Source organism: Vanellus vanellus (genome assembly GCF_965231255.1).
Source record: "Vanellus vanellus genome assembly, chromosome: 6".
Taxonomy (NCBI): domain Eukaryota; kingdom Metazoa; phylum Chordata; class Aves; order Charadriiformes; family Charadriidae; genus Vanellus; species Vanellus vanellus.
The window spans coordinates 46,498,038-46,510,156 of NC_138911.1; the positions used below are offsets into that span (position 1 = coordinate 46,498,038).

At 41.1% G+C, this 12,119-nt stretch overlaps 1 protein-coding gene across 1 annotated transcript in view; it reads left to right on the forward strand.

The window, feature by feature from the left end:
• Positions 1 to 3,239: 3,239 nt before the first annotated feature.
• The window catches only part of ESRRB (estrogen related receptor beta), a 131,420-nt gene continuing 122,540 nt past the window's right edge, over positions 3,240 to 12,119 (forward strand). The window contains exon 1 of the mRNA XM_082484989.1: positions 3,240 to 3,371. Within this exon, the coding sequence (XP_082341115.1) occupies positions 3,370 to 3,371 (2 nt within the window). The 5' untranslated portion in view covers positions 3,240 to 3,369. The remainder of the gene's footprint in view (positions 3,372 to 12,119) is intronic.

Here is a 12,119-nt window from a genome sequence, read left to right on the forward strand (position 1 = left end):
GGGTTTTTGTCATTAGAAGTATATTTTGCATTCTTCTATAGTAGCTTGTATGCAGCTGAGCAAATTCTGCCTGGATTTATATGTGCAAAGCTCAAACTCTGTGTTTGAAGAAAATTAAGCACTGAAATTTTACCTCCGCCATAGACTTAAGAATTTTAGACTGAAATACAGGCTTATTATGTAAGCGGCCCTGGCAAGTAGCATTTAAAAAAAATACCTTCCCAAACAACTGGTAGAAAAGGCTGTAAATCTGCACTTGCACTTTACAATGTCTTCTATCTGGGTGCCTCAAAGAAAGAGTTGACCCTTTATACAGTCTACAAGTCACTGACGCTGATCTTTTTTGTTTGTTTGTTTGAGTTTTTTTGTTGTTGTTTTTTTTTTTAAGTATCTGAGGGTGCTTTTGAAATCTTCTGGCTTCTTTTTGCAGTGTTTTGAAGTGGGCATTCAGTCTCATGGCCTATACTGTTGGATTCTTTCCCTGCCTCACCCTCAGTCTGGAGGCTGGAATTAAGAGGTGTTTGTGCACAGGGGTGCTGGCAGTGGGAATAGGGGACTTGTGTTTGAAGTTTTACCTAAAGCAGCTCTTCTCTGGATTGCTAGGTACCACAGTGGGGAGCAACTAAGGTCATACATCCTGCTGTCTAAAGGCAGAGAGGAAGGATGGAGGAATGCTGACTCCATTCAAGGTTCATCCATACTAGCTAACTGTGGCATGCTGCTAAGTCCTCATCCCTTCATCCTCCAAACAGAAAGTGGAAGGATGGGGGACTACTGTATGCCCAGGTCTTTCTCTGTTGGGTATATGGGATGCCAATGATAAGCACTGGACTTTAGAACTGAATAGAGCTTCCCAGCTACCTGACTAAGATGTGCCCAAAACGTCCTTGTGATTTAGACTACATCGTCAGGCTTCAGGGTGACCCATGGCAGTGTAATGGGGCAGGGATGATGCTGTTCTATACAACACAAGGCTTGATGGAGTAGTATTTGAAGAACTTCATATGTCAGCAATATAGAACAGCAAAGAACAGTCTGACAGCAGTAACACTTTCAGGATCTATGTGACTATGACTTTATTAAAACTGAATTTTTCAAAAGTGACTGTTGGATTTAGGTGCCCCTGTTTTGGGACCTTGATCTGCAGTGCCTCAGCCTGATTATTCTGCAGACTGAGCTTCTAAAATTCCGTCCAATGGCAACGGGAAGTGTAAAATTTTTTACAGCTCTCAGCAATAAAGCCCAAGATACCTTGCACTAGCCAGCCAAAATGAGAGGGCAGAAATTCAAAATTTTCTTTTTGTCAGTAATTTTTTTACCTGAGATCTGATTCAACTAGGTGAAGGTGAAGGACCAGAATCTGTCAGGGAAGTGAGCGTGTGTTTCCACACTGGAGCGCAGCCTGTCAGATACTTTTTTCCCCTTTTCATTTGTAGGTCTTCATCTGTAGATATCAAGTGCTTTAAAGTGCAGTGTTAAGTATTGTTATCTTTTTTTTTTTCAAAGCTAGGGGATATGCACCAGTGGTAAAGTGACAAGCCAGACTTCACACAGGGCAGTAGCTCAACTGAGGAAAATGCCTAGATATGTAATGAGTCTTTGCCCAGTGCTTCATCAGACCCCTGTCCTGCAAGAAGGGCTTTTTTTTCGAAGAACTCGTTGATGAAATCCTACCAGTTTAGACACAAAGCATATTGATAAGAGGTGAATTATGCATGCAGCAGAATTTGCCCCCCAAAGAGGAAATGACTTTATCTTCCCACATAATCAATAGCGGCAGTTGAACTGAGACCTTGGCTATCCTGTGGTGGGTTGTTGCCTTGCTTTAGGATAGCTGCTCCTGTTGAACTGAACTAACTTTCTTCACTCCAGTAAAGAGCAGCAGCTGCAGTGCAGTGTAGACATGCCTAAACTAGCTTAAATAGTTCAGGTACTGTTAGCCACTGAGCCAAAGAACCATGGAGTTCAGCATGGGCTTGGTGCCTGAGGATTTTATCCTGTTCTTTATGAGTTCAGCATTTCTTTACCATCTCAGCTCAAGCAAGCCTAGCAACATGTTGAAAAGAAGGCTGGTGGATCTGGTACTCTGTCTGCACTAGTACTTTTGCCTGCAGAACTGAGCATGGTGCTAGGGATGATTGTAGGAGATACTGCCAAAGGTAGCAGTGTAGCAAAAGCCGTTTTGCCTCTCTCTGCTTACTGTTCTCCCTCTTTTTCCCCACCCTTCCCCTGGTATTCATCAGGACCTGCCTTGCCTTTGAGTCCATTTGCTATGAAACTGCAGAGCCATTAAGGTTCTACTAGACATCATGAATATCTAGGAGCTGCCAAAGACTTGGAGAACCAACTGCCTCCTGGAAAAGCTTTTGGCCTTGCCTGACTGTGGCTCTAATACAGTTAGAGCAGGTTAGATATGGAAAAATCCATTACCCCTATGTCTATTAATGGGGACCAGAGCAGAAGCATTCCTGGTTCATTCTCTTCAGTCGTTGTCCAGATGGTGGGCTCCCAGCTCAGTCTCTGCAAAAGAGCTGTGCTAATATCTGTAACTTGTCAGTTTTCTCCTGGCAGTCAAGGACATGAGCAGGAATCATGGTTCAGGTCCTTGAGATCTAAGTAACTTCTGCTGAGTCAATAGAGGAGGCACCATCAATGCCCTCAGTTTTGTTTTCAGGAACAGCCCCATAAAATAGTGTTTGTGGGCAGAGACCCTAAGTAGGCTGTCGAGCTGTTAAATTGCTAACCTACACACTAGCCCTAGTTTATTCTGCAGCAGAAATACAAGCACACCTGGACCAGCCCCCAGAACTCAACTCAGAACTCCCCTCTCATTCTGTCAGAATCCCCAACTTGTTTTGAAAATGGCATTTATTTTTGTTAAATTGCAAAAGACTTGGATGCAGTCTGCCAGTTGTGCTTTCCCTCTCCTTCTTTGTGCATTGAATTTTGTTCACTCGCTTTACATGCCTCAAGTTGCTGTAATGCTGCTGGGAAAGTAATTGCCTTGCACTTTCTCTTTCTGATGCCCACGGGTGACTGTGGGGGACTCCTCCCTGGGCACAGTGCACAGTTAAAAGCCCAGCTTTTGCTGCTTTGCTTAAGACCTGGTTATTTCTTTTCTTTTTTTTTTTCTTTCTTTTTTTTTTTTTTTTTTTTTGTCAGCTGCCTGTTATATCAATCACAGAGCTGGGATCTATTTATAGGTTGGGACTCAGAGTACTGTGTCCTAGTCACAAAGAGAGGCAGAGACGCAGAGGGGACTGTCGACTGGTGCAGGCGGAACCAAAAGATATTTAATCAGCAATTAGAAACACCTGAGGGCAAGGGAAATTCTACTCCAGCCTCAAGCTTCATCTCTCAGCCTGCAGCATGTAAGTAGAGAACTTCTACCTTTTCTTGCATTTATGGGGTTGTTTTTTGTTTTGGGGTTTTTTGATCCAAATGTTGCTCTGCACAAATGCTTTTATCTGGGCTAAAAATTATGGCAGCATCTCAATATGGTTAAAGGTAATAATATATTTTTTCTGTTTTCACACTGTCAAAGGAAGGTCAGTGTGACCCACAAGGAGAGGAGTTGGTTCAGAACTTTGTAGAAATCAGGCGGTTTCACTATTTGAGAGTGGCTTTTTCCTCTGGAAATAAGAAAATTAAAGTTTGAGTGGAACAGTTTTGTTTTGGGAATAGAAACGGTCAGGTTTGCTGGCATTCCGAAAAGGTCAATGTATAACGTAACTCTGCTTAAGGGCTTACCAAGGACAGGTGCTATTTATCCCATGCTGGTAAAGGCAAACCTGGAAACTTCAGCAGTCCTGTCTTAAAAGAACCAAGTGACACCCTTTCCTCTATTAAAAAAAAAAAGCAACACCCCCTCCCCTGGCTTCATATCAAACCTTCTCTTAGCAGGGAGATGAAATGAAATTTTGCTTTTACTGACTGCATTTATCATTGAGCAGTTGATGTTTCTTTAATTTTAAAAGTCCCAAAGCAACTGAAGTCTCTTCAATGACAAAAGAGGGGTGCAAGTCTTTGCAAAGTCAGCGCAGTGGCAATCAAAGAAGGAACTTACTCTCTCATCGCCAATGAGCTGTTTGCTTTAAAGCAGCCAAAATACAAAATGTTTGAACAACGATATATTTTTGGAGTATTTTTGTTAACAGGAATATGAAGAGAGGGAAGACAATAATTAGTCAGAAGTTGGTTTTTAGTAATAGCTTTTAGCAGAACATTTTTGTCAAAACACAAAGAGGTTTTTCTTGTTTCATATTTTTGACTCAGAGGTTTGGGTTATATCTTTTCCAAAATTTAGTTTTTATATTGATTTTTAAATATAGAAAAAATTCCTTGATTTCTTGTATTTATAATCTCTACCCCTCAAAATGCCAATATTACAATTTTTAATTTCGGTGTGTTAAGTGTTTTAGTATAAATTTCTCATGAAATATATGTTCTGAAAACTTCCCCCCCCCCCCCCAATTTACCATTTTTGAAAGTAACAACAAATAAAATTAAGCTAAACTTAAAATAATTTGGAGGAACAAGTGTCTAATAAAAATAGAATAATAAAACCAGAGCTGTCTTACAATTAAAATTTCAAGTCCTAAGAAATATTTCATAGCTGACTTGCTTGGACTGACTGTAGAAAGATGGCAAATAGGCTTGTTCTTTATTTTGCATTTTTAAATGTGTATTTTATGATACTCAAAGTTTTTAACTCAAGTTCTAGGAACAAAAAATACTGACTACAAATTAATTCTTTCTAAGTTTTTAACCATTGATATAAATACTCCATCTTTCAGCTAGAATTCTAGATATAAGGTAGGCTTTTAGGACAATATGGCTAAACATGGTGAATTTACATACACAAATAATGACCCAAATGATCATTACAATACAGCACTTGCTATGAAGCTCCCCTCCCCCCAAATAAAACAAAACTGTCAGCCTGACCACTCTCATCATAGGAAGCTTCATTTTGATTATTAAGCTTTTTTGCTTTACTTAAAAATGAATGTATTTAAATTATTTAAGTCCCTTTTCTGTTTGTTTTGGCATGATATTACATTTATTGCATCTCTGTGACAATGCAATGTTGTTGTGTAATAAAGGGAGAACAGATTTTTCTGAAAGGCATTAAAGAAATAAAATTGCTGACTCTGTAACTAACAAAGAATCTATTATATAGCTGGTCAGAGGTCCCCCTAAAAATTGAAAACCAAGATACATCTTATCACTTGAAAAATAAAAATTGAATCTTTATTCCCTACACAAACAGAAATATCAGCATGACTACGCTCGGGAATTACTGCAAAACCTCATTTACTATACGTTTTTGCAGAAATCCAAGCATTCCCAAAGAAGTCCTCCAAGTATAAAGCTAGAAAAGATTTAGCCTTAAGAATTTGTTTGGATTGTTCAGTAGTTATGTCCACATAATTGCTGGACTTTATCCTTCTCTTTCAAGCACAGATGTTTTTTTTCTCCTGTTAAACCTGCCGTATCTTTTTCTTACTGTATTTGGAAAAAATAACCAAGCTTCTACTGTCCTGTAGCATACCAATTGATGGTTTATGGGACCACTTTTATTTGGAGGGAGGGAGCTATCTGTGGTTAGAGGGAAGACTTTGATGCATTACGTGGAAGGAAGTCTTTGTTATTTAGTTTCTGCTTCACTAATGTTTCATGTTTTGTGGACTAAGCACCTATCAACCTCCAAAGTGACTTATTCTACATAGTGTAGTTTGTCACAGGGATGTTGCATGGTTTGGGTTTTTTTTTAAGGAATGAAAAAAAAAACCAACAAACATTTTGTTTTCATCCTAGTTTATTTGTTTCTTTGACTGCAAAGTAATGACTGACATGCAGATTGTCTTCTTCATGCCCCTCCTTTCATTGCTGAGTATGACATCTCTTGGGAATTATAAATAAAACCTGTGCCAAATCTGCTGCACAGGTGTCTGGAGTACAGCATGCTCAGGTGTCTTGCTACAAATCCCTGAGAATATGGACTAAACACCAGCAGGAAAAAAATACTCTCCTTGAAACAATTCTGTGTTTTTAGGGGCCTTCTGAATAAAACCCCAAAGCCAGCAGCCAGTTATTAAAGATTGTGTAGCTATCTCTCTCTCTCTTGCGCTCTCTTACCTCTTTTATCGCTTCACCTGTACATCTGTCCATCTATTTCTCATCTCTCTATTTTTATATTTCATTATGCTATGCTTGCTCTCCCGCTCTCTTCTTTTCCTTTCCTGAAGACACATTTCTATCTGGCACAGAAAATAAACTCAGATTGCGGGTAGTTATGTTAATCTAATTCAATCCTCTGTGGGTTAGGAGTGAAATTCTAATAGTGGAGCTGTTGAGGGCTTTTTTGTTAATGGCTTGGGGATTACATTGAGTTAAAGGCTCATTTCCTAATCAAACAGAGAGGGAGAGAGTGACTCCGAATATTTATGAGTCTCCCAGCGCGAGTTAAACATTGAACTCCAAAAGCAGGATTTCAGTGCTGCAGAAAGAGTTAAAACCCCTCAGGGCTCCTGTGGAGAGGGGGGGATAAAAAAAAAAGGAAACCAGTTAAGCCGTCAGCATTTTCAACTGCTGTATAACTTCAGTTTGGTGAGAGAAAATAATAATCTCGCAGAGCTAAAATGGAAACTGTAGCAAGATATTTAAAACAAAGTCAAGTGATGCTTCAAAAAGGCTCTTCTTTAGTGAAGCAGCAAACACGCAGTGCATGGAGCAGCCTAATAGAAACTCCAAATAAATACTCTTCTAAATGAGAAGAATTGGAGGATGGGCTGCCTTTTTATTAATAGTGCCTGGAAGACCCAATTGAATTTTTAAATGCATTTTATTTTTGGTTCTACTTAACTCTTGGACAACCTTTTCTTAAAAAAGAAAAAAAAAAAGACAAAGATGTGTGGATGGGTCAATCTCTAAATTGTTTCACTTCTCTTCTGTAGACTGGTATTTTTTGAGGCGTTTCTTCTGTCCCTCAGTTTAGCTGGAGTCTTGTGTCAAATTGTCTAGTTGGAGAACTGGATTCGCCGTCACAGGAATGATTGACCAAATTAATGCCTGATTGCTTTTGTGATGAGTCCATCATGCATGCTTGGGTAGACCCTGCTGTTGCTGAAAAAGAACAGGCCTGTCTGCCCGTAGCAAGCAGAGGACCTCTGTGTTGCTAAGGCCTGGTGTGTTGTGAACTAGCCAGCAGTAGGCTTTTTTGACCCAAGCTTGGACTTAGAAAATCTGTCCGCAGCAGGTGAACTGCACAAAATCAAGACTGTGCCATGATCCTCCCTCTCTTCTGTAAAGAGCTCCTGAAAAGGAATAGGGATAGAAACCTGCTGTTTTCTGACACATGGCCAAGTCATATCTCTGTGTTCCTCAGTTTCCCTGCCTGTAAAATGATACGTGGATACCATCAAAAGTACTTCAAGATCTACAAAGAACAATCTTATATAAATCCCAAATGGCTGATTTGCCTTTGGCAAAAATATCAGTGACACAGGTGCATAGCTTGAAAACAAGAGGGGTTTTGTTGGTAACAATAGTCACCCCACTTTGCTTTTTTTGGGCTTTCTTTTGTTTTTGTTTTTGGTTGGTTGGTTGGTTGGTTGGTTGGTTTTTTAATACATTTGGTACAAGCCACCAAAAAGGTTTTCTGATTTTTGGTAAGAAAAGCAGGTAGAAGGCTAACTTAGAATCTTAGTATAACAGTCAATGGTATTGTCCTATACACTAGGTCTGAATTTGTTCTTGGTGACTCTTGTTGAGGTGAAGCTCCAGGTTTATTAGTCAAAAGCTGTAAACTTTGGCTAAAAAATGTAAGTTACTGTTTGGTTCTGGAGCCATGTGTATCAATGGTCATCCTATATACACCAAACTTGGTGGTTTTGCTGACATGTCTATCTGGGTGCAGCACCTTGAGGTAGGAATTGGCACCTTGCCCTAGTTAAAACATTATTTAAAACTGCGACCTGATGTGAATGCCTGAGGCCCCCTTCTCTTTGTGCTCTGTGCCTGGACCTGCTGAGGAGAGCACCATCAGCTAAAGCATACTTTAATAAATGCATTTGAAATACATAATAACTGTGTTCTTTCCCTCTAATAGCAGGCACCCACAGCAGATCCCTTTGAGACAGGAGCTTTCTGTGGCTGAGCTGCACACTGTATAACATTTTTTCTTGCCGCCTTCTCCTTCCCATGTGAGTTTCCTTTCTGTTTGCCTCAGCCTTTTCCTCTCCTGCACTATTCTGCTGTGACCACAGCCTAGGAGTTTATACTTAGATTTCCCCTGCTGACCTTTCAGGCAAAACACTCTTCTTTCTCTTCTTTTTTGTCCTTTCTGGTGCTACGCTGAATCCTGTGAATGACTTGCTGCTGTTTACCCTGAAGGTGGCTGCATTTCAGTGCCGCTTTGCCTGCTTATGAAGAACTAGGGAACTAAAAACTGATTTTCAACTTTTTACATAGAAAGCTACTGTGTTCTTGTCCTCCATGCGTGCCACAAGTACTTAAAAAAAGATTTTATAGTAGTGTAGGGATTTCATGGAAGGAAATACTGCGACTCTAAATTTTTAAAGCACAGTTTAGTTGACACGATGACTTGAAAGTGACAGTTTTAAAATCTCAGGACTCTTGAAAGTCTCTAGAAAAAGGGCTGTGTCTTTAGGGGAAATTTCCTTTTCTAATGGGATAAAACTTTCAACTAAATCTTGTTATTTGGGTACTGGAAAGCATATGCCCAGCATGTATGAGAGGGAAGCTTAAGTGGCTATTTTTATTCATTAAGGAGCCGCTGCCCTTTCCTTTCCCTCAACCATGTGAGATGCGAATGATCCTACTCACAAGAGTTTCACGCTGCTCTCAGAATGGATTCTCTTTCTCTTTGTAATTGTGTTTGCTGGATCAGCAGGAAATGTACTCCAGAAGTTCTTGTTTCCCCAGCCTCCAGTGATCACCTCTTTGTAGTAGGCCTGAGCAAAGGACCCGTAGCCATATACTAAAACATAGGCATTTCATTAACATCCCTCTAAAGCTCACAGGACCTAGAGGGTGACTTTCTGGGTGAGAAGAGAGGGTACGTCTGCCACCGGGCCTGCCAGGCAGCTTTCTTTTTGTTTGCTTTGTTGTCCATCCCCAGGCCTTTCTTTTCCCACGGGTCTCCTGGGCTTTTAAAAATTGCAGTTACTCTCATTGGTAGCTCTTTCTACTGCTTCCCTTTAAATAAGAAGTTCTTTCCTGTTATATCTCGTCCCCATGGCCTAGTACAGGGGATTTCAACCTTTCTCTGTTGGGGATGTGAACCCATGTAGATTGGTGAAGAGCTCATGTGAATATGATTTTCTCAGTCATACTTTTAGGACGCACAGTCTGTAGCGCTGAGTATTGCACCACTCAAGTTCTAACCATTAGCTAATGCTGTCTCTGTGCAGGGGAGGACAGCAAGGATTTTGTGAGTAAAACATAGGCTAGGAAGGGATTCCTTGCATCAGCATCTTCTCTAATGCTTTGCCCAAAAGTTTTTCTGGGGCCTTTCCCAAGCCCCACTGCATTTTAGATGAAAACTTCTGTGTACAGCTTAAAAGTATTCATGGCCAATCTTTATACCAAGCTGTTTGTTTCACTGCTGTTCTTTAATTCTAGCTCTGACACAGACTCACAAGGAGTCTGTGTCTACGGCGAGTCCCTTCACTGATGTGAGGTGTTTTGTCCATCTTAAATGGGGTTCCTTCTTGCCTGTTCTCCATGGTCTATGGAGAATTGCATGACCACAGTAAAATGCTTTGTGTTACTTCAGGCTCTGAGAACAGTCCACTGTTTTGCCTCTGGTAGACCCTATTCCCTTTTTCACATTGCAAATAATCATGTTTTTTCCTGAGCTTTCTCCCCATCCCTCTTACTCTCTTCTTGCTATATAGGATTAAACTTCAGTTTTCTGTGTCTCTAAATAAGCTCTACTCTTGTGACTGTCTGTAATGACTGTCCATGCTATCTACTGCTTATGCAGCACCCTTCTGTGACTGTCTGCTGGTGCTCTGGGAGCACCTTATACCCCCTGCACAGAGAAGTAGTGGGGAATAGAGAACTATGGTTTCTTTGGGACCCTCTATCCCATACAAAGAAATCAGATGAAAGGATGCCTCCATGTGCTCAAGGGGCAGTATATAAGACATGTTATTGCTGTGGTGAAGTAATGGGCCATACCTCCCTTCAATACCATGTTCACCTGGCTACATTACTTCCAGCTCTGTAGTCTCTTCTGGCACGTGGGCGTGGGCTCATGGAATGTGTGTTTAAGGAGGACAGAATTAAAGGGGCTGCTGCTATGTTTGTAAACGGTTAAACGATTGGGGATGAGAGCCACAGCTTCTCCTGCGGAATAAGGACTCACCAGAATTGATTGCCTTGGCTTATTGATCCTTCAGGAAACAGCACTGAAGTGATAATGCTGTTCCTGCCACTTTGAGGCACTTTGTACCAGCAACATCCTCTGTTTACCTAGGATAGTGCAAAGGAAGAGCTGCTCTGGTGCTAACCCATTCCACAAAACCCCCGTGCTAGCCATGTGTTGAGTTTCCCGCTTGTCTGTCTGCTCCCAGGGAGAGGTGCATGTGCAGAGAGGTAGCTCGGCACATATTGCTACTTTTTTAGTGCTTAATGGAGATTGGCTGCAAACGGTAGTTTGTGAGTTACTATACTGAGTCTTTGCTGGCAGTGTCTTGGTCTGGAGCACTCTGTGAAGTCTCAGGCTACCATGTCACAGGATGACCATCTCTCCCATCTTTTTCCTTCCCCTCCCCTTTCTGGCCAATTGGCAGATACCCCTCCTGTTAGTCAAGCTTTTAAGTTGAAACAGGGTGGATGAGTGTTTCTGTGAGCCCAATGCTAACTTCTAGACCCCTGTGTGGGCTGACGGGGGGTGGATGATGAAACATCCCTCCTGCTTTGCACTGAAGCTCCAGACCTGCCCTGAGAAGTCAGGCATTTTTCTCTGGCTTCAGGGTGGCAGAGGGAGAAACATCCACCTGCTATGGGAGCTGCTGGAGGAGCAGTGCTTTTTGTCTGCTCAGCTACACTACCCCTATAGATGCATGAAACATGTCCAAAGAGCACAGCATGCAGAATGTCAGCCCTAAGGATCTGTTGGGTGCTTCTGCAACCACAGGCTTGTAAGGGGTGGGGGGCATGTGGTCCCACCTGTTTTTGTGCTCTCAGTTGTCCTTGTAGCAGCCCAGTGGGCTGGGCAAGCCCTCACACTGTTCCCCCTGAGACATCAGTTGCAATCAGCTGATGAACTGGGTTTGGCTCACACTCTTAGTTAGACTATTGCTCATAACTACAAGATTTGGACTTTCACCTGTAGCAATAAAAGAGCAGCTTGCTCATCATGCTCCCTATCTCCTTTTCTCTCTGCTTTGTACTTGTACGTGCTTTGCACCCTTTCGCTTTCTGGATGTATTGTTGTGTTTTGAGGAACCTCAGGCAGGTCTCTGCAGCTTCCCATAGCCAAGTTAGAAGGCCATGAAAGCTTGGGACCATTTGGAGGTTATTGCAAAATCTTGCACAAAGCCAGGAGGGCCAAAAAGCTACTGAGAAATGCTTCTTTATTAAGTCAGGCCAGCTTATATATAGAGATACGCAAATAACTTACAGAGCCATTTAATTACCCTATATATTATTTCTATACTTCAGGCTCTTTGATGTTGCCAACAACTTTATTGCTGTACTTGATGTTTGACTGTACATCTCCACCATGTGAAAGCAAATGATGCAAATTGCAGTTTTGTTTTAAAAGAAGAAAAGTGTCTAGACCACAAGGTTTCAGGGAACAACTGAAAATCTATGCCAGCTATTTTCTCTTTTTTTTTTTTTTTTAAGAAAAAAAGCGCCGTTGATAAGAATAACCACCAATGTATCATATAGAATATAATTATGTTTATTTTAGGACTTGATCAGTAGTTGAACATTTGAGGCTCACAATGCTGGGTTTAATATAGTATCCAACATTGTGTATTATGTAATATAAAATTATTATCTACTACTTAATAAATCTCATGCTGTGACTGTTCCACTTCTCTCTAACTAGCTCTCAGACTATGGCTACAAGTTGTACT